Source organism: Nipponia nippon, unplaced genomic scaffold (assembly GCF_047370975.1).
Source record: "Nipponia nippon isolate SJK-2023a ecotype South Korea unplaced genomic scaffold, ASM4737097v1 scaffold_4, whole genome shotgun sequence".
Lineage (NCBI taxonomy): Eukaryota > Metazoa > Chordata > Aves > Pelecaniformes > Threskiornithidae > Nipponia > Nipponia nippon.
In genome coordinates, this window is record NW_028262358.1 from 4,349,650 (window position 1) to 4,376,675 (window position 27,026).

The window sequence follows — 27,026 nt, forward strand, 5'->3', positions numbered from 1 at the left end:
AAAGCACAAAGCGATTTGTTCTGGGATTATTTTACCAGACACAGTGGCAGCCGAAGCAAACACACCAACTATGCTTAATTTCAGATGGGAAGCAGAGAATCTTACATTCAGGAAGACTTAGAAGTAGAATGTATGTTAGCACAACGCAGCTGTTACACTGGCATTGGCCTGAGATGCCAGAACTAACGGTACAAATCAACACTAAAAGTGTGGCAGATTATTTAACAATCAAACCACGTGGGATGAGAACAGACCTCACGACAGGTTTATGTATAAATGCAACAAGACCTACACTTCTTTCTGCCATGTTCACTGGAGCTTCTACTACATCTTACCACAGCAGGCATCTATCATAAAGATTTACATGTTGCCCTTTAGAATAGTATTTTTGCATCATTTTTTAACAGAAAGCAGGGGAACATTGTAAAACATCTCACAGCTAAGCAAAAATTGGCATTTTATTGATCAATCTATACTGTGCTTAGCATTCTCCCTCAATTTAAAAAAAAAAAAATAGCAGGGTTATACACCCCTCCATGTCATCATTATCTTCTGTAACCAAATGACTGAAATGTAAATAATTTAAGTTCGATTAAAATTGCCATGAAAATCAGCAGTTCTACAACTGCTATAAACTGTAGTTTTACAAATCTAGACTTTCAACAATGCCCAAGACAGGTGACTATTAAAATGTGTATTTTCACGCCATTTAAAATGCTGAACAGTTAAAGAGTTCATCTTCAAATTCCTTGATTTGTATTCCGCACTACCAATTATCATTTATTTCAGGAAAGGCACCAGCTGTGCAGTTCCTTCTCTGAGAAGATCCACAAAGCAGAGCTGGCGTCTGTACCAAAGGGAACAATACACCGAGGGTTTAAAGAAACTCCTTTTAGATTTTCAGATGTAAAGTAACTCCTGGGCTAACTGAAAACTGAAGTGACTCAGACACTTTATTAATTAAAATAATACTCACCAACAAGGAAGGGGAGAGCAGACTTCACTTCTAGCATGTGTTTTTGGTTTTTTTAAACAATAGCAATTAAAAATCAAACCACCTCCAGCTTGTACATTCCACAGTTCCTTTCTTTAATATGCATTTAAGTTATGAAGAAATATCTGTAAACACTTACCTCCCTAACAGACAGCTGTGGGGGTAGCGACACAGAAAATACAAAACTAGTGAACTGGTAGTTAGCAGAATTAATCTTTTGGCACACCTGTGAGAGAAGGATTGTAATATTAAACCACAGCAATGGAACTGAGTTGATAATCTTTTAGGATAGTGTTTATTCTAGTGTAATCACTGTAAATCCATGTTAATACACATTCAGATAGATGCCAAACATACAAACCAGAGTAATCCCTAACAACTTATTGAAACATAAGCTTTTTTGTTCTGTTAAAAAAAAAGTTACTAATAAACTGTATCCTTACTGCTATGAAACAACCCAACTCGATATTTTAAGGCTAAGACCAATTGTATATCGAAATCTTAGCGTAACAAATTACACCTCAGTGACCAAAGGCTAGAACAGCTGACTCAGAATGTCTGTCTTCACAGCAGTGATACAATTCTATGACATTAAAAATGTTTACGCTCCTGGGATAAGACAGGAACAAACAGGTATCCACGGTATTAATTCATAATCACTCTTCATTGTAGAAAATCATGTTTGTCACTGGAAATAAAGTAAGAACCCAAACACACATCAAACATTTTACAGTAGGCTAGCAAGAGCTGATGGCTAGATGTCCCTAGTGGAAGTAAGCTTAAACACACATGGAGAAGTCATCCAAAATGTCAGTGATTTTAGTGAATGTTAAAGACGAATTCTGAGCTTTCAAGGTGAAATCAACACCTCGGATAAGGAAATTTCCTTATAAAATAATCAAGTTTTGCGATGCCTTAATAAATGCTGTCAGATTTCCCATTGCTACTCAAGACAGTAACTCTGAAACAAGCCTTAGAAGTGGACTCTGTAAAACTATACTCTGCCAATGGAAACAAAAAAGAAACATCGTGCACTGCAACAACAGAAACTATATACTATGCTTTCTGTTTAGTCTCATTTTTTGGTATATTCATGCTATTAAACCAAATTCTTTTCTATTAAAACTCTGTTAAACACCTCAAACGCAAGTGTGATTTTTCTCACTGATATTTCAGTTTGTCACATAAGCAATTTTATTGCTCAGGGATGATGTTTGCAACACTCAGTATGCCCATATTCTCTTCTAATTCGTATTTTCTCCATTAGCTACAATCTGTTGTATCACCAAAACATTTTCTTCCTCTGTGGCTTTCTAAATAGTAGTACATTGTAAAGACAGACTCATGCTATATTAGGAACACGTAGTTAAGCTGAAGAGCACAGCAGTTGATGTCTCCTCATTTTCCCTTCACGTAAGAAAAGTGAAGAGAGGTCACCATTTACAGTAAGGTTTTCCTTGTAATCTAAGCAGTTGAACCTCAGGTTATCTCCTAAATTCATGTAACCATGTATCTGTTAGTCCTTTTCTTAGGAAAATGTGCTCCTAGCAGTCATTCCGTTGCACCTGCACTGCTATTTTTTTTTAAAGTTACATTACGACAAGGCCTGGGTAAAATATGGTCACACTGACAAGTTTTATTTCCCAGCTGCACAAGAGGTATGCAAACACTGTCAATGAGCAGTATGTAGTTGAATGGCGCCATCTACATTCCAAATATTCAAAATAGGTAAAGGTTTCGGTTTGTTTTCCGCTATCTTTCTCTCAGTTGTTTAACTGCATGGTGTTTTTAATCACCAGCTCTATACTGTAGGCCCCAACATACACAAGCTCCAATAAAAGTAGACATAAAGATTAAGAACCGGTTGTTTACCTTTTTAACAAAGTCAGCCTTGCAGAACTCCTGAAGAATTCCCAAACACACGTTGCAAACCTTCACAGCTGAGGTCTCCATTGCAGTATTTTCATCATTAACCGAAGGAATCTGCTGGAGCGCTCCATTGTGGTTCAGGTCATCAGGCTCCTCTTCTGCATGTTCAAGTCTGATTCTCTTACAAGGTGGATCAACTACCTCCAAACAAACTGTATCTTCTTTTTCTTTATTATTTTTGAGAAATTCTTTTAAATCCTTCATCAAATCCTAACACAAACAGAGGAATCATACTGCTGTTGTTTTTATCTCTTTTCTCCAATGCTGTAACAAGCACTTACAAACACAATTCTAAAAGGTAGCACTAACCATTCCAGTTTGCCTTAGTGTATGTAATTAATAACTTGGAATTTATACCAAGACATCTACACAATTAAAAACCTCCACGCTGTATTTCTCTCAAAATGTTATCCAGGGAAATTGAATTTTGCTGAACAGACTTCTTTATCGTCCAAGAAGACGGAAAACATTTTACAGACCTGACTTGCAGAAATGCATTTATCTTTGGCCCCATCGCTATTCAAGGCAAATAGATGTTAATTGCCTTTTTGTCATTTAGATTATGTTAGAATTTAATTCCTCCAACTCCATTAGCCCAGATGACTAGGAAGAGAGTTGGCTAGTACAGTATGAGAAGAAAATGAGAGCAAATACAGGTGAGGGTGAAATTAACTACATAGAGGAAAAACTTCATATAAAGAGAGAAGCCTACAAAAATTAAAGGATGTGCTGGTGAGGAGAGAGAATTACCTGCATGTCTCTGAATTTTAGGAAGGATGAGAGACAGAGGCAAGACATAGTTCAGAAAGAAAGATTTATTACAAGGTCTTCAGTAACAAAGACAGCAGTTACTGTGTTGTTGCAACTCAGAGGAAAATTAGGCTGAGATGCAAAAGAACAAAAAATGGCAGACGGAATGAACACTTCGCAAATGATTGATAGAAGATGGAAAAGGATAAGGAAGGAAGATGTTAAAAATGAATTCTGGGGAGCCTAAACTTGAACAAAGGTGAAACAATCAAGACAGACACCAGAAGATGAAAGCATAAAGACAAGGGATTAGACCAGGTAAATGGAGATGTTTATCTGGCCTACACAATGAGAGAGGTCTCAGAGAACCAATACCGAGGAGGAGCAAATAGCCACAACCAAGTTAAGGAGTATCAAATACAACAAAGGCAAGACTGATTGTGCACAGCCAGGAAAAATATGGAGAACACTCAATTTCAGCACTAAGGTCAGCTAACAAGGATGCCTAATAACACTGTGTTTGACTGATTGAAAAAGGAAGATTTATCCTTAGCCTGTGCTCTGCAATTCTTCAGTTACATCCCCCTACGAATTCTACTGTAAGAAGAAGGAAGTATGAGGCAAAAAAGTTTGGAGCATAGATGGTTCCTCCTCTGCATCAGCTGCACTGCCCACAGCCCCTTTACTACTTACTACTTTAAGGGAAAAGAACAGAGGGAACAGTCATAGCTGCTCTGCTTCAAAAGTGATAGAGCCATGCTGTGCAGAAGCTAACATGCCCTGTTTTCTGGTGTTTTCAGGGAATACATACATAGCAACTTTCACAGTCCAAATTAACACTTAACCCACAACAATTCTTATATTCCATGATTCTTGTAATTTCTCAAAATTGCACAGTGTAGCAGCAGTCATTTTTCATAACTCATTTTGCAAAGCATTCTTCTTGGGCAAAGAGCCCAAGAATACAACAACCTTCTCCTCCAAGGTAGTGCAAAGGACACTGCATTCATATGTTCACAGATTCTAATGAGAAATATGGAGAACAAACCTTGTGTGGACGTCTATAAAGCGTCTGTGATCCCACGCAGCAGAATCTCAAAATACATCGTGGGCAAGTGCCAGTGTTCAGTAACAGCTGAACAATTGGTCTGTCCTTTTCTGTTAGTGAAGGCATCTTGGATAATTCTAAAATTAAAAAAAGAAAAGAAAAAAAGCTTAGAATAAACACAATTCAGCAATTCAACAATAAAAGGACTCACGTAACTGCGCCATATTTAGAATCACCGGATTTTTTTTTTTGTCCTCTAGAGAAAGTTTAGGATACATCTTTGTCTTAAATCAAAGGCCCAACAGAATTGGAAGGCCAACCCAAAAAGACCACTGACTTGGAGAAAAGCTTCTGTACTTCCTAGAAAAATCTGAAGCCGAGTTCTGACAAAGGTATGTTGAGCTTTTGCCCAGAGTTTTATCTTTGATAAAGTCCATTACGTGACATGTTATTCTTTACTGAATGGAGAAGGCGGGCAGAGCTAAGACATATTAAGTGAAACGTAAAATGAAAATTCCTTCTAAAATTGTAGCAACTAAAGAATCATTCTGATAAAATCACAGAAAAAAAACCCAACCAACCAACCAAAACCCAGATGCCATGCAACCAGATGTCACACAAAGCCCTGAAGGCAAAAGAAGTCTTTTCTATCCATTAGCCCCTTCAATTTTTTGAGATTTCCTATCTCAAATATAGGACTACCGGTTTTGTGAGAGATCTCATAACGCTTTTTTTCCTACACGATTATGGCTAATTTGGTTTCCTGTTGCTCTCTCTGCCCAGAACTTTAGAGCATACTAATTTCTTTGGCTGAAATTTAATAATGGGACAGAACTCTCAGCAAACTTAAGTTCCTGCATTTTTAGAAAAATACAGAAAAAAGATAGATTCCCCGTGAGGTGCTCACCCTTACTGGATATCTAGGAAAGTTTAGGAGGCACATAAGAATAACCACAGTTGTTCAAACCAAAGGTTCAATTAGTCTACTGTCACCCAACGCAGGGATAAACAGATGCCCCAGGAAAATACGTGTGTGCAGGACATACACCTCTGCGAAGGGCTCTCTGCCTCCAGTGATTTCTGGTTTGGGGGATTCCTTTGACCTAGTGTGGTTTGCCTGTCGGTAAGCCTTAACAGATCTTTCCTCCAGTCCTTCTCCAGTGTCTCTTTGAAATAACTTTGCCTCTACATCCTCAGGCAAGGAATTCCACCGTACCTACTGACAGATGAGCCACCTGATTTTGTTTTGGGCTTAGCTCCTGTAAGCAACATTTGATATCCCCCTAGTTTTTGTACTGCAAGAGACGGTGCAGAGGCAGGACACGCTGGCGTTCTCCAGGCCAGCCGCAGTCTGAGACCTCTCATGTCCCGTCCTACTCAGGAGTGCCTTGCACGGAACTACCTCAGCCATGGGAAACCTTCACAGCGCGGGAAAGGTTATTAATTAAAATGAATAAGTTAATGTTGTTCATTAAAATTAATAAACATCAAAGCGTTATTAATGTTAAGGAGGTAACGCCTTCCCCACGACGGCTGAACGGCGAGGCAGAAGCCACACCGCCCGCCCCCGCGACAACCGGCGGGTCGCGATCGCGATCGATCGCGACGAGGTCAGCTCTGACCGGCCCAGCACCCCCCGCTCCCGGCCCGACACCTCAGGGGAGGGGAGGAAGCCCCATAACCCACCCCCAACGTACACGAGCGCGCGCCCCCGGCCGTTAGAACCGTTACAGCCCCCCACGCTGAGGCGAGGCGTTCCCCCCTCAGGGGGAACGGGGACCGCTCGGCACAGGGCCGCTCGCCCCCCAGGAGGCCGGAGGCGCCGCGGATGGGCTCCGGGCTGCCACTGTCCCCCGCCCACTCCGCCCCGCTCCCCCGGGAGAAGCGATCACCTCCCGGCGCCGCTCGCTCCATGCGGGGCCTCGCCCCTCGTCCCGGGCGGGCAGCGGAGCCGACACAGGCTTGAGCAGCGGCAAGGCAGAGCGCATCGATGGGTCGGCGAGGAGAGTAAGCTCTGCCCGAACGCCGGCTGGTGAATAGCTCGGCGCTCCCGCGTCGTGTCTGCCGGTGGGCGGGAGGGCGGAGGAGCGCGGCGGGCCGGGCCGGGGCCGGGCCGGGCCGGGCCGGGGGCAGAGCGGGGCCCGCAGCGAGGCGGAGATGGCGTCGCAGCCGCCGCCTCCCAAACCCTGGGAGAACCGGCGGCTGGCGGGCACGGTGGCGCCGGCCTTCCAGTGAGTGCTTGCGCCGGCCCCCGGGTCTCCCGTGCCTGTGGCGGGGTTGGGCGTTCGTCCCCTCAGGGCCTCCCGCCTTGGCCTTCTCCCCTGAGGCGAGCTCAAAGGTCGGGCCCAGCCGGGCAGCGCCTCGGCGAGCTAGAGGCTGAGCAGAGCTTGAGGGGGTTTGTCGGTTTGGGTGGCCCAGGGGGGTGGGTTACCGGCTGGGGTGGTTTGGGGTGGTTCGCCCTGCTTTGAGGGGTTGTGTGCCGGGCGCGGGGGTGGGGTGTGTGTCTGTCTGTGTCTCTGTGTGTCTGTCTGTGTCTCTGTCTGTCTCTCTGGTGGGTTCCCCTTCTCTGTGAGGACAGGGAGCGAGGGGCTCCTGAAGGGACTGGTCTCAACCCCTACTCGTGTCTGTAGAAAACTGCGTGTTTAATGTGGCGAAGGTAAGGCTGTACGTGTTGCCACGAGTGGACAAAGCCCGTTCCTGGGGATTATATAGCTGCGTAAACGTGGGTGCCTCTGTGGGAGTGGAGAGGCGGTGTGGTGGTGTCCCCAGGGACTGGGAAAGATGCACGTCTGTGTCCGTCGCTGGTGTGTTCGCCTGGGAATCTGACTTTTTCCAGAAAATCCAGCCTGCTCACGGAGAAGGGTGTTGTACAGCAAGTGTTTGTAAACTCCTTCCTTTTTATCAGAAATGAAGGAAAGCTTGGCAGTTGGAGATCAGTCTTGTTTTTCATTTGGTGCTAGCGACTGCAGTTAGAGGGAGCTGAAACTGGGCAAAAGGTTAGCTCAGGACTGAACATTCAACAAAACTCTCTGCGTTCGCTGCAAGCTGAAGCTTGCTGAGCAAGAAATTGGATGTTGGTTTTTCTTAACAGGGTTACCAAGATCAGTGTAAATTGCTTCAAGCAGCTTTAAAGTGAGGTGTCTTAAGGTGACTATTGGGGAGAGGGGGGCGTAGTGTGACTTAATAAGTTACAGTACCTCTGTTTTCTGTGATAATAACTTATTTTTGCTTCTGTTTTTAACTGCTAAGAGAGTTAAAGTCTATGATGGAAAAAACAAACAGTGTAAAGATACAAATATTATTCTTTGCTGTGGCAACCTGTAAGTTTTGCTGAGAGGTAGTTGTTCCCTACCTGATATGGAAATAGTGTAGCATGCATGCTTCAGATTGAAAGCAGTGCAGAAAGAAGCAGCTCTGGAGCAATTCAAACTTGACTGTTCTTCTTCTACTTTTTTTCTGTGAATTTAATGGACTACGGAAGTGGGAAGTCATGAGGTGAGGCAGTAAACATAGGAAATGACCAAAATGTTTGACTTTTAACATGATAATGTGTGATTAACTTTTTAATGAAACAGCAAAAGTTGGACAGCTGCTTGACAGAATTCAAATACCAGTCTAAGACTTGCAGAGTCTTACTGTGAAGGGCATAGATAAAATGACTTAAACTTACGGGCATACAAAGGAATAAAAGTTTACTAAAGTAAAATCAAATAGTTGACTCATAATACCTCTTTCTGCCAACAGTTAACAGTGATAGATTCAATCCCTTGACATGCTACATAAAGGTAATTAGGTAGTTTGGGTAGAGGGGGAAATTGGGGGACCCAAAGCCCTTGCGTATGTTGTTGTATAATCACTTGGATTCTCAATTAGGTCACACCACCCTTTTCTCTAAGGGTGGATTCAAAGGAGCTCTCAAACTTTGTTCCTGCTCTATCCTTGGCTCATTGCATAGAAGAACTAAGGGCAACTATTGGAAATAGAGCTTTCAGATTGCAAAGTTCATAAGTATTCTTGGTAGTGCATGTGAGAGGCTATTGTGTGCAGAAAAATGACCTAGGTGTTATAGCATCAGATTTGATGGATCTTGAGGTAGCGTTTCATGCTTTCTTAGTCAATATAATAAGTAGACTGAAAGTTTTTCCATGTGTACGTTTTAGGTATGCTGCGGTTCCACGTTTACGCTGAATATTGCATTATGTTTTCTTTCCCACAAAAGACCTGTATTTCCTGACTAGAATTTTTACCTCCTACAAATGTTGTGCAATGTAGCGTGTGTTTGTCTGCCAGGCTCCCTATCCTAGCACTACTGAAACGCACTGTTGTATTTATACAGTTAACCAAGAACTCTGGGGAAATGAAAATATAAACTTATTTTGAGTATTGATCTTGCTTGTCTGAATTTGTTTAGGTCTCCTGACTTGGGTGACAACCTGCTGACCAGGCCTGGACAACCTGGAGTTTTACGAATACCTCCACCTATTTTGCCAAGACCATCACAGCAAACGGGAAGCAGCAGTCTGAGCGCTTTCAGGCCAGCATACAGTAGTTCTTTTTCTCCAGGCTATGGTTCACATGGAACCTCTTTTTATGGAAGCTATAGTCCTTACAGTTACGGATATGGTGGTTTGGGTTATAACCGCTTTCGTACAGATGATATTCCTCCCAGCAGGTTTGTTCAGCAGGCTGAAGAGAGCAGCAGAGGTGCATTTCAGTCCATTGAAAGTATCGTGCATGCGTTTGCCTCAGTCAGCATGATGATGGATGCTACCTTTTCAGCTGTGTACAACAGTTTCAGAGCCGTGTTGGATGTAGCCAATCACTTCTCCCGCCTGAAAGTCCACTTCACAAAGGTGTTTTCGGCTTTTGCTTTAGTGAGAACTATAAGATATCTCTACCAACGTCTACAACGATTACTAGGGCTGCGGAAGAGCTCTGAGAATGAGGATTTGTGGGCTGAAAGTGAGGGGACAGTAGCTCGCGTTGGTCTTGAAGACAAGGCAGCTAACTCTGCAAAATCCTGGCCCATTTTCTTGTTCTTTGCTGTTATAATGGGAGGTCCCTATCTGATCTGGAAACTGCTTTCTACATACAGTGACGAAGAAACAGGTAAAGATGATCTGCAGCACGAGAGAAGTGCAGCATATATTGTTGCTTTTGCTATCACGTGTATAGCAATTAATCTTATACTACGGTAATAGAAGTTAATAGATACTGGGGTACAAGACTGAATTTTAGGCATGTAATACAAGTAACAGCCCGTTTGAGTAGCGTGTTGTTGAGTTAGGATGCAGTTTCGTGGTAAGCTTTGTGTGATTCCAAACTCATGGTTCCTTTCTATTTCGGTTTCCTTTCTGTTAGATGTGGCAGTTGGGGTGGGGGGAAAAACACTGGTTGGATTGACTCAACAAATCATGCTGTTTGTTACTCCTGTCGGTTCTCTATTGGAAAAGTTTTAGCAAGGAAGTTAAAGCGTTTTCTTCATTTTTCCATTAAAAAACCCACCAAACTTTATAATTCAAAGCAGATAAACTTTTAATTTCTTTTTGGAAACAGTATCTAGTAACTGGGCGAGTGGAGAAGATGATCATGTAGTTGGAAGAGCAGAATATGATTTCAACGCTCTCTCGGAAGAAGAAATTTCTTTCCGTGCTGGTGACATGCTAAAATTAGCACCCAAAGGTAAGCTTTTAATTTTGTATTTATTTTCTAATTACGTGCAAAGTAAGTTATATTGTTAGAGTTTGAAAATGAAAAAAAAACCAAACCAAACACCCACCTTATTCGACCAAACTCCTCATCCACGCTGATTTTTTTTTTTCCGTAAGTTGTTATTTGCATTGTAATAAAACTTAGTGAGTAGTTTTGTTCAATTTCCCTAAGATATGACACAGCCTAAACTTACTCAGGGCGTGCTTTGTGGTTACCCTTGTGGTTACCTTTTCCTGACATTGTGAAGATCCCTGGTATGGTGGTGTCATCGATTTCAAAACGACTTGCACTTCACAGAACTTTTCAGCTCTCCTCACCAGCACAGATCCTAGTCATTTCTCTTGTGAAGCAATTTGTATTCGCCTTTTATCACAGAGTTATTTCCTCTGCGTGATGAGCCATTGTGTCATCTACCTTCTGGTGTATTTGTGCCTCAACTGCAATATATTTTGAATTATTTTTTGTAACTTAATGCATTTGCGTTTTCTTCTACAGAGCAACAACCCAAGATCCGTGGTTGGCTTTTGGCTAGTTATGATGGCCAAACAACAGGACTTGTGCCAGCTAATTACATCAAAATCCTGGGCAAAAGAAGAGGTAGGAAAACAGTGGACCTGGAAAAGATGACAGAGTCACGGCCAGCCTTTACCAGCACATCTGTTAGAGGATCCACTGCTGCTGTGACTTTAGAGGAGCAGGAAGCTGCTTTTAATTCTGTTTTTGCTGGAAGTAATAAAGTTCCTGTTGCATCTGACTCCACTGTGGTTAGTGGAGAGAAACAGGAACTCTAATGCACTTTCATCAACAAAGCAACCGAACTGTGCTTTATTGATAAAACTTAGGGTTTGTTGAAAATCTGTGTTGTAGTGGAACACTGATGGGTCTGTACCAGTTATTGCTGCTACTGACTGGTCAAGGGATGGAGAAATGATTGCTCAAATTTGTAGTATTTATTTTTGACTCACCTAAGGCTGTACATTAGTGATTCTACCCAACCACCTGGCAGCAACTCTAAGATCTTGAGACGAGGAGAATTGAGGCATTTATAACAAAGCAAACAAAAAACAAACCAGGGACTGCCAGCCTATTCTTGCTAAGAAGACAAACTATTGGTGAAATCTGGAGGTTAACATCCAGTCTTCATTGGAATGTCGGCTTGACAAGAGGCCTCTTCAATAGATGTGCAAAGGGAAGATAGATTTCTGTAAGATGTCCTCCAAAACTGGACGGTGAGGACCCTAAAAGAGTAATAGTGCATTGTTTCACCTTGAAAGGAGGGAGAATTGCAAGAGGTTTAGGCGACACAGTCAAATTGTTAGAACTTCTAAGTTGCTTGCTTTTCCTAAGAAGTAGGGCTTCTGTCGTAAAGACCGTAGCTCTTATAAAAAAGGGACTTGTGAGAAAGGGGAGAGAAATAACACTTAAAAAGGAAGAGCAGTGAGGCTTCAGCAGGAGTTGTAACCCGTTCTCTTGTTTATGAAGAGAACGTTAGGATAAAGGGTATCCTGCAGTCAGGCACTTTCCAGCGAACTTACTGTTCTGCCCTTCTGTGGCAAAAACGAACTTTGCATCACTCCTAGCCATTTTGTGTTGTAGCCTGTTAACTGCCTATCAATAGTCTATCAACTACCATCTCCATCTCAATTTGTTTGTGTTCTTTATTGTTTTTATAGGAACGTCAAAATATCTATCCTGCCTTTTAGTGCAGTAGGAAAGCATTGGGTTGGGGGAAGTTTAACGTAATTCGAGTGGCAAAGAAAAAGTAAAGTTTGTTGCTTAATTGTCTCGGTTAGGTAAGGTCTTGGAGTTAGCTCTTTCTGCTGCCTTTCAGGTGGTAAATTTTGCATCTGCCCGTAAAATTTGAGGGCTTTGGTTTATCAAAAGCCATAAAAACATTAAGACTGTTCAAAGTATTTAGTATTTTCTTCATATTGGTGTTTGAGGATTCTCTATTGAAATACTGCTTTGGGGTTTTTTAATGAAGCAAAGATAATTAAAACTTTTTTCTTTGTAGTATATGTGTATAACATGTTGAGCTTCTGAAGGTTAGAGCAATGGATAAAATAACTAAAGCTTGTCTTAATCATTAAAATAGCTTTTCTTTTTTATTTTGAAGGTACTCAAAAGTATTAGTGAAAGCAGGGCACGTGCCTTTGCTTAATTGATCCAGTAGTTTCAGTTTGACTGTTTCTACAGAGATCTTCAACACTCATTCTGTGTTTGCAAAGCTTTCAGTATTTATACTTTAATTGCGTTTGCTGGCCTTAAGTTCTTAGAATTCTGTTCACCACAACAAAACTCTGACAAGAAAAATTGAAGTGAGCACAGTTTTATTGAGGTAGAGTGGCTGAAAAGACGGGTATTATGCTGGAACCTTGGATTTTAAAGTAATCTCTGAATGCCCGTTGTTGATAATTAGAGCAAGAATTTAAGTGGTTGTGCTCAGGTATCAGGAGATGGTGCGAAGAATCATTTTTACTAGATTGTTAGATCTTCAAATGCAGAGGAAAAGGAAAGAGTAGTTAAAGGGCAAATGAGAAACTTGAAATGAGGTTCACTAGGTTTAAAACAGAACACATTCCTGAGACATTTCCCTGTGTACCAGGGCATTGAAAAAAATAATCTGTATTTGGAAATGACATCTGTCATTGAAATAAAAATAGCAAACAATCCTGAAATACGACATATATAGAGGAGAAAAGAGGGGGGTATCAAGTGTACACTTCTGCTTACAGTGTGTAGGAGGGAATTAATTTACTGTTGTGAGATTTCATTAACGGACTGTCAGCCTCTCTTGTGTCAGTGAAAGACTTCAATCAGAGGAAGAGTCTCTTAAATAAATGAATAAATAAACCCCAAACTTTGTAGAGTATCCAGACTTCTGTTTTCCTGCTCAGAACAAGTTGGGAAGGCAGTACCATGATGTTTGTTGGAATCTTTAAATCTTACTGATTTTTAGAAAGATTGATTTCACTTTCAGGTCATACTATTTTGAAAACAATTATTTTAGTAGGAAGATAGGTTATTAATAACTGACTTGTCTTTATAGTAGTTTGACTTAGTCTACCAATTGCTGTCATAACTGTATCTGTTAAATCTTGACAAGAATTTTGATCCTTTCAATCTTGTGATTACTTTAGTGGAAAAAGAAGGCTCTGAGGAAATGAAGTAAGTTATTTAACTCACAATGAATTGTATGGATTGCAGAAGGGGTATTAAAACTCATTGAAGTAAAATATATACCGTGCTTTAAGATTTTGATTTTTTTTTTTTTTTTTTTTTTTTAAATGAATGAACTACCATCAGGAAAAAAATGTGACTCCTACAGTTTCATTGTCTGTGTTTCTGCCCATATGTCAGGCCACAGAAAAAACCTCTAAGTGAATGCTGATTGAAAAAGGGAGGCTGGGTGACAGGCTGCTCAAGACTTGCACAACTTTAGAAAGGTGAGAAGCCTAAAAGGAGCAGGTGTGGCTGCAACAGCAGTATGTAGAAGAGGAGATCAGAAAAGAGATTATTGCTAACCTTACGCATTAGGCAATTGACTCTTATTTTAAGATCTGTACATGCTACGTTACCCTTATGTTGTTCTTTGGAACTCCTCATATACCTGTAGCAGACCTAGAAGTCTGTACCAGACCTATGACGTTTGTTTATATAAGGCTTTAGTTTAATCTTACTTTAATCTTATTGCTACTGTTTAGTATACCAGCCATTTTTTGCTTGAATACTATCTGAACTAATGACAGATGCCAGTTTTGACTGGTTCTCTGGGTGCTAGCGGTACGCGAACACGCACGCATTCAAAGCTTTGTTCAGGTTTCTGAATAATAATAAATTTAAAATTTTCTCTTTGTCTAGTAGAACTTAATAAAACTGTCTGCTTCTTTTGCACAGGTTCAAAACCTCTTCCTTCTGTGGAACTAGACTGCATCTGAGCTAGTAAGATTGTTTTGACTTAGTTGGCGATCTTGGTGAAATTTGCTAGGGAGGTAAATAGAAAGAAAATACAGTTTCTTATAAATCTGATCTGTTTGCCGTGAAAATTTTCCAGAAGAGGTAGAAACTCGGAAACCAACAGAGTGATTTTCTTGATGCACCATAGCCATTGTAGAAACAATGTCCGCAGCAGTAGTAGAACTGCACTTATTTTACGAAACATAGATAACATGAAAAAGAGATGTTTTTAAGTAGCTTCTTCCAGTTTTTCATCTATGCAGGTGTGGCCATGTGTTAGGATTGGCCAATGTTTTTTGTCTGTAACGACAGGTAGTAATTGCGTGTGTCCACAGGTAGTAATACACTTTTTTTTTTTCCCCCCCACCCTTGCGTCCTGGGACCGGTTCTTCTGCAGACTGATTTGAAGCAGATTTGGGATCATAAATCTCTCCAGAATTCTGTGGGCATACCGAACGCAGCCTTGAAGCAGCTGGATAATCTCTCCTTGAAACAAATGTACTCGTATAACCGGTTTAGCTAGTAACATAGGCACGATGTCAACGCCAGGCACCCCTGGATCTTTCTTATTTACAGTTTTTAATGCTACTTTGAGATACTGAAGTTTCCTAAATTTCACAATAGTCACAAAGCTATAAGATGAGCAAAGGGCACGGGTTATTTATGCTGTCAAAGGGTATCTTTACAGGTTTTTGGTTTTAGAAGTGAAAATGCTTTAAATGCAAAACACTAGTTCCACTACCTTTGGATTACGGGTAGCTAAACAAGCATAGAGTAAAATTTGAGATACTGATCTTTTTCTCAAATAGGCATCTTTTTCTTATTGAAAAAGAGAAGAAGAGAGGGACAGAACTGCTGAACAGCACGGGTTAATTCAAAAACGGTGTTGCCAGTGCTCTGACATGCATGCCATCAAGCTTGCATTCATACTGTAATAACTTCATGTCATAATACAGCAATCTTGCAGCATTAGCTTGTTCTGTGGATTGCTGCGGGGCGGTATGACAGCAGGAGTGGTTTCTACTTCAACTGAAACCCAAAGGAAGTTTTCATACTGTTTTTTGCATTTCATACACTCTTCTAGATTGGTGCAATCCTTTTTCTGAACTTTTCTGTGCTTTTTTTTTTTGCATTCTGTGTCCTCATTGTATTACTCCAGGGTTTAGAGGTGGGTTTTTTTTGGAAGGAAATGGTTAATATCCGTGTGGCCGTGATTATCGCGGTGATTCCTGCCAAAATACCAAGGAGGAACAGAAGTTGCGTAGCGTGGTACAAGGGGATTTTGCCAGAGGCCGAAAGAAGAACGCACATAGGAAAAGGGGATCTGGGCTGATCCTTAGCAGGCACGGATGGCTTCCCAAAGGAAATAATTAGAAAACTTTTGGGAAGATGTGATGCAGTAGCAGCCGTGCGGTAGGAAACAAACCGGCGCTGGACGAAATAGGAGGATTGGGACCGTCCGACTGTTGGCAGAAGAACTTGGTCTGGTTTGAGAGGCGCCTTCAGCGGCTCCTTCAAGGGTGGCTGGGCTGTTCCGTGTCGTTAGCTCAGAGTTAGGTGTTCCGTTACTGCTTTTACACTTAGGAGTGCATCAAGTGTTTGCATCAGCTGGAAACCTGGGAGAAGCTTAAATTAAGGCTCCGTGTCTTGGGTCAGCATCTTCTTCCGGGCACAACGCAGTCTTTACTAGAGCGTTTTAACGCAAATTCTTGCTGAATTAATTTGCTGTGCTTATGGCGCGAGACGAACGCTCGCATCTGACGCGTTAGTTTGACAGGTGACAAGACCGTTACGTGCTGGGGACTGCCCCGCTTCTTCCTTCGCGTCACCGTTTTTGCGCCTGGGAACGCAATCGTGGATTTTTAGTGAAAAAAATGGCCTCAGAGTTATCCCTGGGGAGCGCTGGGGTGGACGCGGGTGCAGGCAGCAGAGGGTCGGTGTGACGTCGCGCTGAGCTAGGGAGAGGTCGGCATGACACCATTTGTGGTCTTGAGAGCGCGAGGCGTGACGTAAGAGTTCCCCCCCGACCCCATCAGTCGGGACTGAAGCGCGGGCGGAGGCCGGGCTGCGTCCCTGGATCGTGACGACGCGGAGGCGCAGTCTGGCGTCACGGCGACGTCACGCGGAGGCGGGGAGAGCCGGTCGTGTGTTCCCCCCACCCCTCGCCCCGCCCGGGGCGGTGCGTTGCCAGGCTACCGGACGCCGGGCGCGAGGCGGGAGGGGGCGCTGCCGCCGCCGCCGCCGCTGCACTGCGACAAGGCGGGGCCGCCGCCGCAACACGGCGCGCGCCGGGGTTCCGCACCGCCCGCGCGGCCGCGTTCTCTCTCCCCCTCCCTCCCCGGCCCATCCTATTGGCTGTCCCCGGTGGGAGGGGGCGGGGTCTCACCACCCGCCCGGCGCCGATTGGCGGCTGCCGCCCCCCTCGCGGCGCTCCCCGCCCGTGCGCTCCCCCGCCCCGGGAGGGTGGGGCCGGGCGGCGCCGGCGTGTGAGGGCGCCCGTCTCCCGCGCTTGGGGCACGGCGGGTGGGGACGGGGGCGGCCCGCGGGTCCCGCCGCGCCGAGGAGCCCCGGGGTGGCTCCGCCGAGGTCCTCAGCGGGAGTGGCCGTGTCGGGCAGCGCACGGGATCCGCGCCGCCGGCTCCGCTCCTTCAGGCGCCCGGCGCGGCGCTCGTCTCCTCAGGGAGCGGCGCCGCCGTCCCGCTGCCTGCCCCGGCGGCCGTTGCGCCTCCAGGAGAAGCCGTTGCCCCGTCCCGCCGCGCCGCTTTGCCCCGCGTCCGCCGATCCCTCGCCTGGGACCCCGCCAGGTAACCCCTGCCCTCCCGGCACCGCCGGGTTTGCCTTCGCTCCCCGGCCCCTCCGCGCCTCTGACCGGGGAGGGGGCCCTGGCAGCTGCGCGGGCTCCTCCGTCGGAGGGGACTGAGGTGGTGGCCGAGGTTCCCGCTGCTGAGGGCGGGTCCCACCAGGGCGGTGTTGCCTGAGGTAGCTGGTTGCACTTGCAGGCTCTTGCTCCTAAAACTGGGATCAGTTTTTTATTTTTTTATTGAAATACCTTCTTTTAATGTTTATTTTGACTAGTACGTGGGCAAAATACAGTCAAAGTTGCTGTTATTTCTCCTCCCCCCCCATTCTGCACCATCACTTTGTTGCATTTAAGTGTTCTGCATGAAACCTCATGCCCGTCCCACCATCTTTACCTTCCTGCAGGTTATGCACGTGCAAGGGGATAGTAATTCTTCATTTTTAGACTGATTCTTTGCTTTAAATAAAAAAAAAAATCAGTTTTAAATGAGGCGGTGCATTTCTGAAATGTAAACCAACTTCCTGCAAAATGAATTAACTCTTTATTTAAATCGTATCAGTTTTATGAAATGTTAAAGTGTTGGGAATCTTTTGCACCACTTAATTTAGAATTCTAAACATTAATAAAAAAATCCTATTGTCATGTATCTTTCTATATTGTGCATGTGAAACGAGTTGGTCAGAATTAAACAATTCGGAAACTTTTTTTTTCTAGTTTCCATAGTTGAGGAATGGGTTAACTTGCGCTTTACTTGGAGTAACAAACTGGAGAGAATCTGTAGGAGTTGTTTTCTCTCTCTTAACAATATGATTTATTACAGGGTTTATGTTGCTCTTCTCATGGAGTGCACCATTCTCGCATGAGACAGAATCTTGCGTGTGTCTTTATGCTTCTGACAGGATTTCCTAAAGGACGAAAAGGCAAATGTTAAATATCGTGTATAAAGCCACAAAGAGGAGCCCTGTGCTCTTTCCAGAATAGCAATAAAAAGACTTAACTTCTGTATGCTTGTAATGAAGTATGCGCCTTCATTTATCTTTGCAGAAATAAGCGTGTATAAAACTGTGTTTTAATATACAGAATAAGCAAATAAAAAAATATTTGAGAGACAAAGGCTTCATCCTCTCTGAGCGCGTCATTACGATTTCGAGTACCTGTCGTCCCTTCATGGTCGGGTTGCTTCATGGTCCACAGTGCTGATGTGTATGTAAACTTGTTACCAGCAAAGTACTCAACCTTTTTTCCTTTAAATTATAGACTCTAACTATTGCAAAATAACTGCTTTTCTTTCTTTGATTACCCAGTATGATGATATCATAGAACTAGTCCTTAAAATGGTGATTTAAGCAATATTCACATTGCTAGTAATTTTGCTTTTATTAAGCGTATTTTATGGCTCAAGACCAGAGGATTCTAATACTCCATCGTTTACTTATCTCATTCAAACATGTTTTTAAACAAGCTGCTACACGTGTACAAGGTAGTACAACAAGTCAGCTTCGTATGTGAGAACCGCTTAGGTTTGCCACTGGTGCTGACCTGTTCTGGCCCGGTTGTTTCTTTTCATAACAGCAGATATGGTAGACGCTCAGTGGCTTAAATATAATTGATACTGACATCTGCCTGTGCACTGACAGCGAGAAGTCTCCACCATAGAATTACCACAGTGACACCACTTGATGTACTATCAGGACGAGGGCTAAAGACTTAGTGACTGCAGGGACTGATCTACCTTTACCTCATAGTGGCATCTATCTTAGCTGGGAAATTTGGGCTGGTATAGTCTGTGAAGGACCTTTGTCTTTTAAAACTGGCTATTTGGCATGCTTTACAGTGGATGTCGTTTAGACAGAATTGCTAAAATGGCATGACTCTTTTCTTTTGGACTTGTCTTCTGTGTTTTGTTCGTGGCTTTTTTTTTTTTTTTTTTAACTCTCATTAATATATAAAACCAAAGAATTATCTTGTCGAGTTCTGGGTTTTTTCTTTCTGATGGCTTCATCCAGCTGCTCTTTTGAGAGGATGAAAGCTTACGGTTACCTGCTATTGTGATGTCTGTTTCTATCAACAAGACAAACAAAAGAAGTACTGGAATAGCTTCTAAAGTCAGAAACAAAATCAGTGCTATTTTGTATATTTTAAGCATCTTTTCTTTTAGAAAGGGGGTGATGCAAAAGAAACATCTATGTATAGTATACTTTTAGTAACAAGTGATCAGTTAGATCTGCTACCATCTAAATGAATTGTCTCTGAAATTCTCTATAATCCTTGCTTTATGAGTCAAAATTATCTATGTGACTTTTAAGTTCTGTTATTTTTGTGATCTATTTAAGGTACTTTGGAAAAGGTCCAAAGTGCTTTCCAAATATGAGTCCTTACTAAGCTCTTTGGCTGTGCGTTACTTGAATATGAAAGTCTTGATTAATGCCTGCAGTTTTCTCCTAGCATATACTAAAACAGTACTTTGAACTTTTACTGTGTTCCCTGGTGTTATACATAAAATGCATTTGGAAAAAGAAAAAAAAAAAACGCACTAAATGTAACACTTTTTTCAATTAGAGGAAATGCCTTTTTTTTTTTTTTTTTTAAGTGTTCACTGCTGTCCTTGTATGCTTTGCTCTGGTGTTCAACTTGAAGCTGAAGAAACAAGGTGTTTTTGGCCCTGATAATCCCAGCTAATCAGGAGTTATGAGTGCCTTAGGATGACTCAAAAGTCAGGTTTTCAGGATGAGGGCTGAAAGACATCCAGGTGTCCTATTTTCTGGCTCCAAAGTAGTATTGATGGCCCTTAGCTGGGTTGGCTCCTATATAATGGAAGTCAGGTGTGCAAAACAACTAGGCAGAGCAACAGGAGAGTGAAGCTGAGCAGCAGAAAGTTTGGGGGAGCAGACAAGTGTATTTGAGTGTAAGTAAATGTAAATTAAAATGTCCCTCTGTTGCTTAGGCTGTTTATGCTGAGATGGTGGGGGCCTTTTTTTGCATTGGAGGGATCGGCAGTGTGAATCCCTCCTGGAACGACAACTCAAAGGAGTGGTAGGTAGTGCCTGCTGCTGTTGAGTTGGTTTTGGTGTGGTTTGCACCTCTGCTTCTCCCCCCAGGGTTTTGAGGATGCGGACAGGCATACGTAAATTTTGTCAAATAAAGCATTAATACTTGACTGTAATGCCATGGTAAACATTTCCCATAGTAACTTATGGAGTGCTGCAGTTAACGTAGATCAAGCTTTAGCAAACCATGCAGTGAGGCTTGCTAATAACATTTTCTCTTCTAGGCTTAAGAAGCCAAAAATGAGTCGTGGATTTTCAGAAAACAATAACTTTCCGTATGATAACAATCAAATGGTTTTGGATATGATCCTGTGCTCCCTAATTGGTGTTCCTCAGCCTATCAACTGGGACAGCGTGGCAAGGCTAGTTCCAGGATATACATCCAAAGAGGTGAATTTACTCATAAAAGAATTTGTATACTTTAAGCAGTACTTTATGAAGAAGAAAACATCTTTGGAGGAGGGAGGGAAATGGAAGTTGAGGGATTTTTATTTTTTTTTTTTCCCCTGAAGTAATTTATACCGAAAGAATAAAAAATGTTAAATGAGCAGTAGATTGAAAAAAAATATTTTGTTTCTACAGAACCTGAACACTGAAATTAAGAAATACATTCTGCGTCTTATTTCATTAGAACCAATAGAGAATAAGAACAAAAAATACTGGAAAGTAAAAATTAAAAAGTGGAATAAAAAAAAGTAGTTGTGCTAACGTATTACATAGCTAAATTACAAAGCTAAGATTTTCATGGAAAGGATGGCAGTACCTACTAACCGCATGTAGATTGTAGTATACTTAGTAGCAAACCTGGTAACTTCTTATGCTTGTCTTTACGATTCTAAGGAAGCATGAGTTGCAGATCTCCATTAGGTAGTTAAAAGAGTGCGGTTGCCTCTGGCTTGGGTCCTACAAGGTGTGGATTTTTCTTTCTTTGGTTGGAATAGAGTTGGAAGAACCTAGTACCTCCGAATACTTAATCTTTCTGGATTGCTGAATTTCCTGGTGAAGTGCTTACTTTTTTTTTAAATAATGATTTTGAATTTTTCAGTTCTGAGGGGAAGTAAGCTAAAAGAGGAAGATGTCTTTTGCCCTTGTGATTCAGCAAAGCTGAAAAAAACACAAGCCAACTGTCTTTATTTTCTTGCAAACTTAATCAAATGTGTCAGCTCACATTTATAGCATTGCTATTTGGGCATCACTGTAACCTTGCATTAAAACATGAAAGTGAATGATAGGGAGTAGAAGCTTCTGCGGAATGTTACTGCCTTTCATGTGCTTGGTGGGGAGGTCTCTGCTCTCTAACTTTCAATTTGCAGACAGTACTGTGGACATTAAGCAAATAAAATAATTATAGAAGTATTGGTGAGCTCTCTCCTCATATTAATTAAGATAATATGATTGGTTAGTACATGTCTGGTTACTCTGTTTTAAAAGAACAAAGTGTCTCAAATACGTGGAGTCCCTGTTTAAGGCAACTAAGTATACCTGTGCTTTTATGTATCTGTTGTAGACTGGCATCCTTATGAATTTGAGACACTACACTAATATCGGAAGGATGTCACTGTGTGCACCTCTCCCAAAGGGGCAGGTGGTGTGCATCAGTGTCAGTTAGCTCAATCCAAAACAAATAAATAAAACCAGCTGCTGGAATGGAGCCTGACCAGCTGTGTTGCAGGAGGATCACCTGTAGAATTAAGTAGATTTACTTGTATGTGTAAATGAGCTGTGTGTAGGATTCTGCTGAACCAAACCTGTGATTGTCATTGTATCAGTACAAATTTGTGAAATGGAAAGACTTTGTAGTTCCTCAGAACACGGAATGGAAAGTTAATAGGACTGCAGTGGAAATCGCCAGTCCCTTTTGTCCAAATCGGAACGGAAGTCATAACGTAAAAGAATAATAATGATGAACCAATTACGATAGCTGCTTTTAGTAATATTTGACAATGTTTATGGTAAAAGGACTAGTCCCCAAAAGAGAATTTAAACTCTCCCCATAACTTTCCCTTTTGAAGATCAGGCTTAAAATCACAGGGTTTAAGGAAATAAAGGTCGAAACAGGTTCCATCTTATTTTTTTTCTCTTTCTGTTAGAGTGTTTAATTATGGTAAATCTTACTTATTTTACTGTATATTTGTGTACTTTCCTGATACCACTAACTAAATAGGAAGCATTATAAGTTTAATAACAGTAACTGTTCACATGCAAAAGATATCATGAAATACAATATCAGTCTCAAATTATAGTTATTAAAAATGTACTGAAAGCTACTGCTTCATTGTCCTATCATTTAATCTTGTGACAGTGTGCAAAAAGGTTTGATGAACTAAAAAGCAGTGGAAGTTCACCTGTTGACAACCAGTATAATCCCCTGATGGCCGCTGGTGGGAGTCCTGTGGAAACTTTAGCTACGTACATCAAATCCTCCTTGCTCGATACACAGACAGAGTTTCAGGAGCCTGCTATTGGGCAGGATTCCATTACTATAACTGGTATGTTTTTAGTCATTCTGAAATATATTGGCTTTGATTATCATCAGTATGTGCATGCTTTTCTCTCCTGAGTGGTAAGTCCACCCAGGAACAGTACTTGTTCATCTTTGAAAAAGAAAGTTAAGTATAAATATAATGCATACATGAAGTCACATTCAGTTAGTTTAGATTAAGAATCGATGTTTGTTTGGGTATTTTTGGTAGCTTGTCCTTCCAAAAGGCATAAATCTTTACGCTTAATCCTCTGTTTAGGGTTTTTGGTGGGGAGAGGAATTGCACTCCTGTTTTGTATCCCCAGTGTTGTACTGTTAAACCTACAGCCGTTTGCAATCACATTAAGCTATGCTATTAAAATAACTAGAAAGTTTAGTGTAGAAAAGCTGCAGAAAGCTGAGAGGGTGATCCCTTGAGGTCAGACCCTTCTCTCCCAGCAAAAAGCCCTGTGTTTGCCGTGCTGCTCGGTGGCAAGGTGGCTGCATAGGAGTTGGAGAGTAGGCTAGCTACTTTTTATTGCAGGACAGTCTTGCAATGACGTATCTTAGTCAATTATGTGTCCCAGTAATGATTTGGCAGAAGAGGACAGGTCCTAGCAGTTGCATTTCAATCACAGCACAATTAAATATTGTTAAAATCTCCTTAAGTACTTCTCCTGTAAGAAGTTGTAATTAACTATGCGATAGTTACTCTCTGGTTTTCATTGTAGACTGAGATGTTTTCAGCGCCTTGTAGGACTTGGTAAATGTGTTGCATGACAAATTTGCTTCTGTAGTGAGTAAACAATTTCTGTGTTAAAAATTAAGAAGATGGTGAAGTGTTTAAACAAAATGTTTTCTGTTATGATGTCCTTCACTGTGCTTCAGCTTTCTGGCCACCGTACTCTTTGCAGAAGAAAAACAGCTGTTTGACCTTTGCTGGAGAACAAGTAAAATGTTTTTAATGACTCTAATCAAGAGATGATATTTTAAAACTGTATATGGAGTCTCTAGACTCAAAATGCTTCCAGTCAGCTCTCAGTTATGTACTTGTTACATGCATGATGTGGAATAAATGCTTCTTGCAGCTACTTATAAGATTAGTAGCTTCCCAGTAGGCAGTTAACAAGCTAACTCTGCTTATAGAACTCTTTAGACAATTAGTGCATGTTTTCTTTTTAACAGTGTAATACATGTAATAAGTGTTAGTGCAGTTAAGTGCCCTGATGTTTCCTACTACAAGATCCTAGCCTGAGATTTTTCTGTTTTCTATGTGACTTTGGATAAATCATTTTCCCTGTTTAGATGTAATTTGTTGATGTGAAATTAGGATAATTAATCTTTTTCTCACAGGCTTGTAGTGAACTTGCTGTGTTAATATTTGTTGAGGTACTTGTATATTTCAGAATTGGGGATTTGAGAAAAGCCTATTTGTACATGGTTTTTGTTCAATTAATTATTTCCTAGTGGATTTATTCACATCTGCTTATTGTTAGGATCAAGAATTTTAGGCCTGTTTGGATTTGTTTGTAGACATGAGTAACAGCAAGAAAAAGCAATCAGACCAAATTCATTTTGAGCTGCTTTCTGGTTTTGGCTGAGTTATAAAAGCTCATTTATTACTTGCTAATTATAAGGCAAACTGCTGTTAAGTCCCTCCCAATGCCTATTATGGCAGTAAACAAGCATATAGGATAGCCTTTTACCCAAAGTATTTATTACTAACTTTCAGAAGTCAAACATTCTATAAGCTTTGGGGGGAAGGGGAAAAAAAACGGTAGGAAGGAATGTATGGTGAAGTTCAGCCATCCCTGTTAATTTGGCTGTGATGCATATTCTTGTCAGCATTATTTCCTTTTCTTTAATAAATAGCTTCACTGTGTTCAAAACAAACTTCTTAATATTTGCAGACAGAACTCTTCCATTTTTTTTCCACAGGCCCTTTCTTTAAAATACCTTACCTTGCATTTGAAATCTAGGACTCCCACCTTGGCTGTTTTAATGCTAACACGGGTCATCTGCCTGCAGTGGAATGGCTGCCCTGAAGGCTGTGGCTGACCCCAGCCCCTTCCAGGGTTTTACTAGGGTCTGTCTAGCAAATCTTACCCTTTTATTAACTGTGTTTCCTCTATATGGCCTTCCTGAGGCTGAACTGTGCAAGGCCTTAGGCTGTATCTTTGGAGAAAGTTTTGTTTCTTCTGCCTCTGGTGTGATAACTTGCTTTCCTGGAGGCCATAACTGCTGTGTTCTGAACTGCATAGAGCTTCCAGATCGTTTTTGGTGTCAGTCTGCTATAGTGATATAGCCATAAGATGAAGAGGGCTATCTTAGTCTTCTTCAGACGAGTACAGCCTCTTACATTACACAAGAGGGAGCAGATGCTTCTGGAACTCTTTTTCCTAGAAATCTGAGAGCAGGGAGTAATCATGGAAAACCATGACCTTATGGGTTTTCACCAGTGGAAGACAGATATGTGCCCTTCCATTATTTAAAAAAAGATAATGATCTTTCTGACTTATAAGCAAGATTATTGAAGTTTCGGATTGCAGCAATCCATTCATCACAGTCAGAAATGTTATTTGATGTCCGAATGCTGGGGTTGTCTTAACCCTTGACCCAGAACGGGCTGGATTTGGTGAGCAGACCTCCTGGACTTCACTAGGTTTTGTGTCCAGGTTCCACTGCTTGTGGTGCATTTGTGAAGGTAACCTATTTGGACTAGAGCGCAGCTGTCCTTTATTCCTGGAATAAACTACATGATGTAGTTCTAGGACTGGGTGAATTTGATGGCCTGCTCTCTTTGAGCACTGTTTTATACAATCTGCTGCTTTAAGCCATGTGTTTGAGAAAGTTAGCAAACGCACATTTATAAGAACTTCTGTGCTTCTGTTTGGAAGCAACTTATTTCCAGAGCTAACAAATTATGAATAAGGAGCGGAGTTAGTCTCAAGTTGTTATATCCTGGCAGCAAAGCTTCCTGAAAACAGAAGTTTTGGTGTGACAGAATCTTAGGACCTGCATCCCACAAAGCAGACAAGGAAAGCTAAAGGAGTGGATTGCATTCCTGGAAGGAAATGCTGAAGACTCTGCATGAATCTTAGTGCTCTGTATTGAGACAGGACCAATCTGGGTTTGCAGCCAAGTCTCTGGGCAACCCAGCAACGGTGCCGATCTGAGTTTCCAGTGCATGGCATTCAGAGCTGGAATTTGGATTATCTAGTAGCCCTCATGGTAGCACAGAGTTATTGCTAGTTGTGTAACGTTGCTTCACTCTGACAGCTGTACTTCAGTTGTGTTTCCAAGATGCTAAAGAGCAAAAGGTCAGGCATTTTTTTTTCTAATGCAGCCTTTTTTCCTTACATTTAAGGAAGGCCCAGCACAACCGCCACAAGGAATTGTTCTTCAGAATCTGAGAAAGGTCCTGTGCATAAAGGTGGAGAAAGCACTGACGAAAGCCAGGGGTAAGAAGATCTTTGTATGTTTGTTATCTAGGGGATTACAGAACTGACAGAAAGATGTCTAAATTGTCCGTACTTTTCTACTATTGCAAAGAAAACAGCTGGGAACGTCCTAATAAATGCTGTAAGAGATTTTGCAAACCTTAGATTGCTACAGAAATACTAGGAGTTGGTTTGAGAATTTCTTATGTGCAATAGGAATAGCTTATTTATGAATCTGTCCATAGCGTTTCTCTGAGTGATTGATCGCTGCCGTGGGGAGAATGGGAAACGTAACCTGATTTTAAAAAGGAATGAAACAAGATTGATGCTCAATAACATTTAAAAAAAAATACATTCTGTGAACATAGATTTGTCCTGTGTAAAAGAAAGCCATAAATGGAAAGTGCAAATGAAAAAATTTTACTACGAATTTAAATAGCCATGCACATCACTGTTTTCCATGCTATACAAGTGCACACAGAATAACGTGGGTTTTTTGCAGCCTAAGTGTAACCATCTTTCTGTGGAGATGGCCTTTACTGATTCTAGCTTTGTCGTTTTCTTAAGAAATAGTCATTTTAATATACAAGAGACAGTTCTAATTTCCACAGACGGATATAGCTATTGTACGCTGTTATTATCCTTGGTGCCTCGGTAAGTTAGGCATACATATCTGCCTATTTTTTCGAGAAAATAAAAAAGGGAGAACGAGTAAGTTCTTTATGTAATTCAGGTAGGATCCCATAACAAACTGGAGACAAGATTGGGGACTGGAGCTAGAAGTTTTCTTTTTTCAGTCCCTTAACCATTAAATCTTGCTGATTACGTGTCGGAGGATATGCATTTGTGTTCTTCACTTGACAATACTATCTGACAATAGTGTCTATT

The 27,026-nt window shown here is 41.7% G+C and overlaps 3 protein-coding genes across 17 annotated transcripts in view; 2 read left to right on the forward strand and 1 right to left on the reverse strand.

Moving 5' to 3' along the window:
• PUS10 (pseudouridine synthase 10) overlaps positions 1-6,666 on the reverse strand; it is a 35,598-nt gene extending 28,932 nt beyond the window's left edge. For 3 of the 6 annotated variants that reach the window (XR_015709002.1, XM_087777479.1, XM_087777477.1), the window contains exons 1-4: positions 6,614-6,666; positions 4,722-4,858; positions 2,867-3,133; positions 1,134-1,220 (exon numbers count right to left, since the gene is read on the reverse strand). Coding sequence is in view for 4 of the 6 variants with exons in the window: in XM_087777479.1 (XP_087633605.1) it covers positions 1,134-1,220; positions 2,867-3,133; positions 4,722-4,858; positions 6,614-6,635 (513 nt within the window). In the remaining 2 variants the exon portion in view is untranslated. Of the gene's footprint in view, positions 1-1,133; positions 1,221-2,866; positions 3,134-4,721; positions 4,859-6,407; positions 6,583-6,613 lie in introns of those variants that run through there. The other 3 variants (XM_009476150.2, XM_087777478.1, XM_087777480.1) reach the window with 3 other exon arrangements.
• Positions 6,667-6,796: 130 nt separating this feature from the next.
• PEX13 (peroxisomal biogenesis factor 13) lies at positions 6,797-13,688 on the forward strand. Its single transcript, XM_087777493.1, has 4 exons — positions 6,797-6,952; positions 9,133-9,830; positions 10,278-10,403; positions 10,929-13,688. Exons 1-4 carry the CDS (start codon positions 6,879-6,881, stop codon positions 11,222-11,224), a joined length of 1,194 nt encoding a protein of 397 aa, XP_087633619.1. The 5' UTR covers positions 6,797-6,878; the 3' UTR covers positions 11,225-13,688.
• The window catches only part of SANBR (SANT and BTB domain regulator of CSR), a 37,195-nt gene continuing 21,149 nt past the window's right edge, over positions 10,981-27,026 (forward strand). For 3 of the 10 annotated variants that reach the window (XR_015709003.1, XM_087777482.1, XM_087777490.1), the window contains exons 1-4: positions 14,339-17,194; positions 20,462-20,627; positions 22,540-22,726; positions 26,066-26,159. Coding sequence is in view for 7 of the 10 variants with exons in the window: in XM_087777482.1 (XP_087633608.1) it covers positions 20,478-20,627; positions 22,540-22,726; positions 26,066-26,159 (431 nt within the window). In the remaining 3 variants the exon portion in view is untranslated. Of the gene's footprint in view, positions 11,031-13,855; positions 13,880-14,330; positions 17,195-20,461; positions 20,628-22,539; positions 22,727-26,065; positions 26,160-27,026 lie in introns of those variants that run through there. The other 7 variants (XM_087777483.1, XM_087777486.1, XM_087777487.1 and 4 more) reach the window with 7 other exon arrangements.

Excerpts from the sequence above, each read along its gene's own strand:
- PEX13 (XM_087777493.1), top strand. The coding sequence starts at position 6,879 with ATGGCGTCGCAGCCGCCGCCTCCCAAACCCTGGGAGAACCGGCGGCTG. Across the intron at positions 6,953-9,132 it reads ACGGTGGCGCCGGCCTTCCA|GTCTCCTGACTTGGGTGACA; the intron begins GTGAGTGCTTGC and ends GAATTTGTTTAG. Across the intron at positions 10,404-10,928 it reads GCTAAAATTAGCACCCAAAG|AGCAACAACCCAAGATCCGT; the intron begins GTAAGCTTTTAA and ends TTTCTTCTACAG.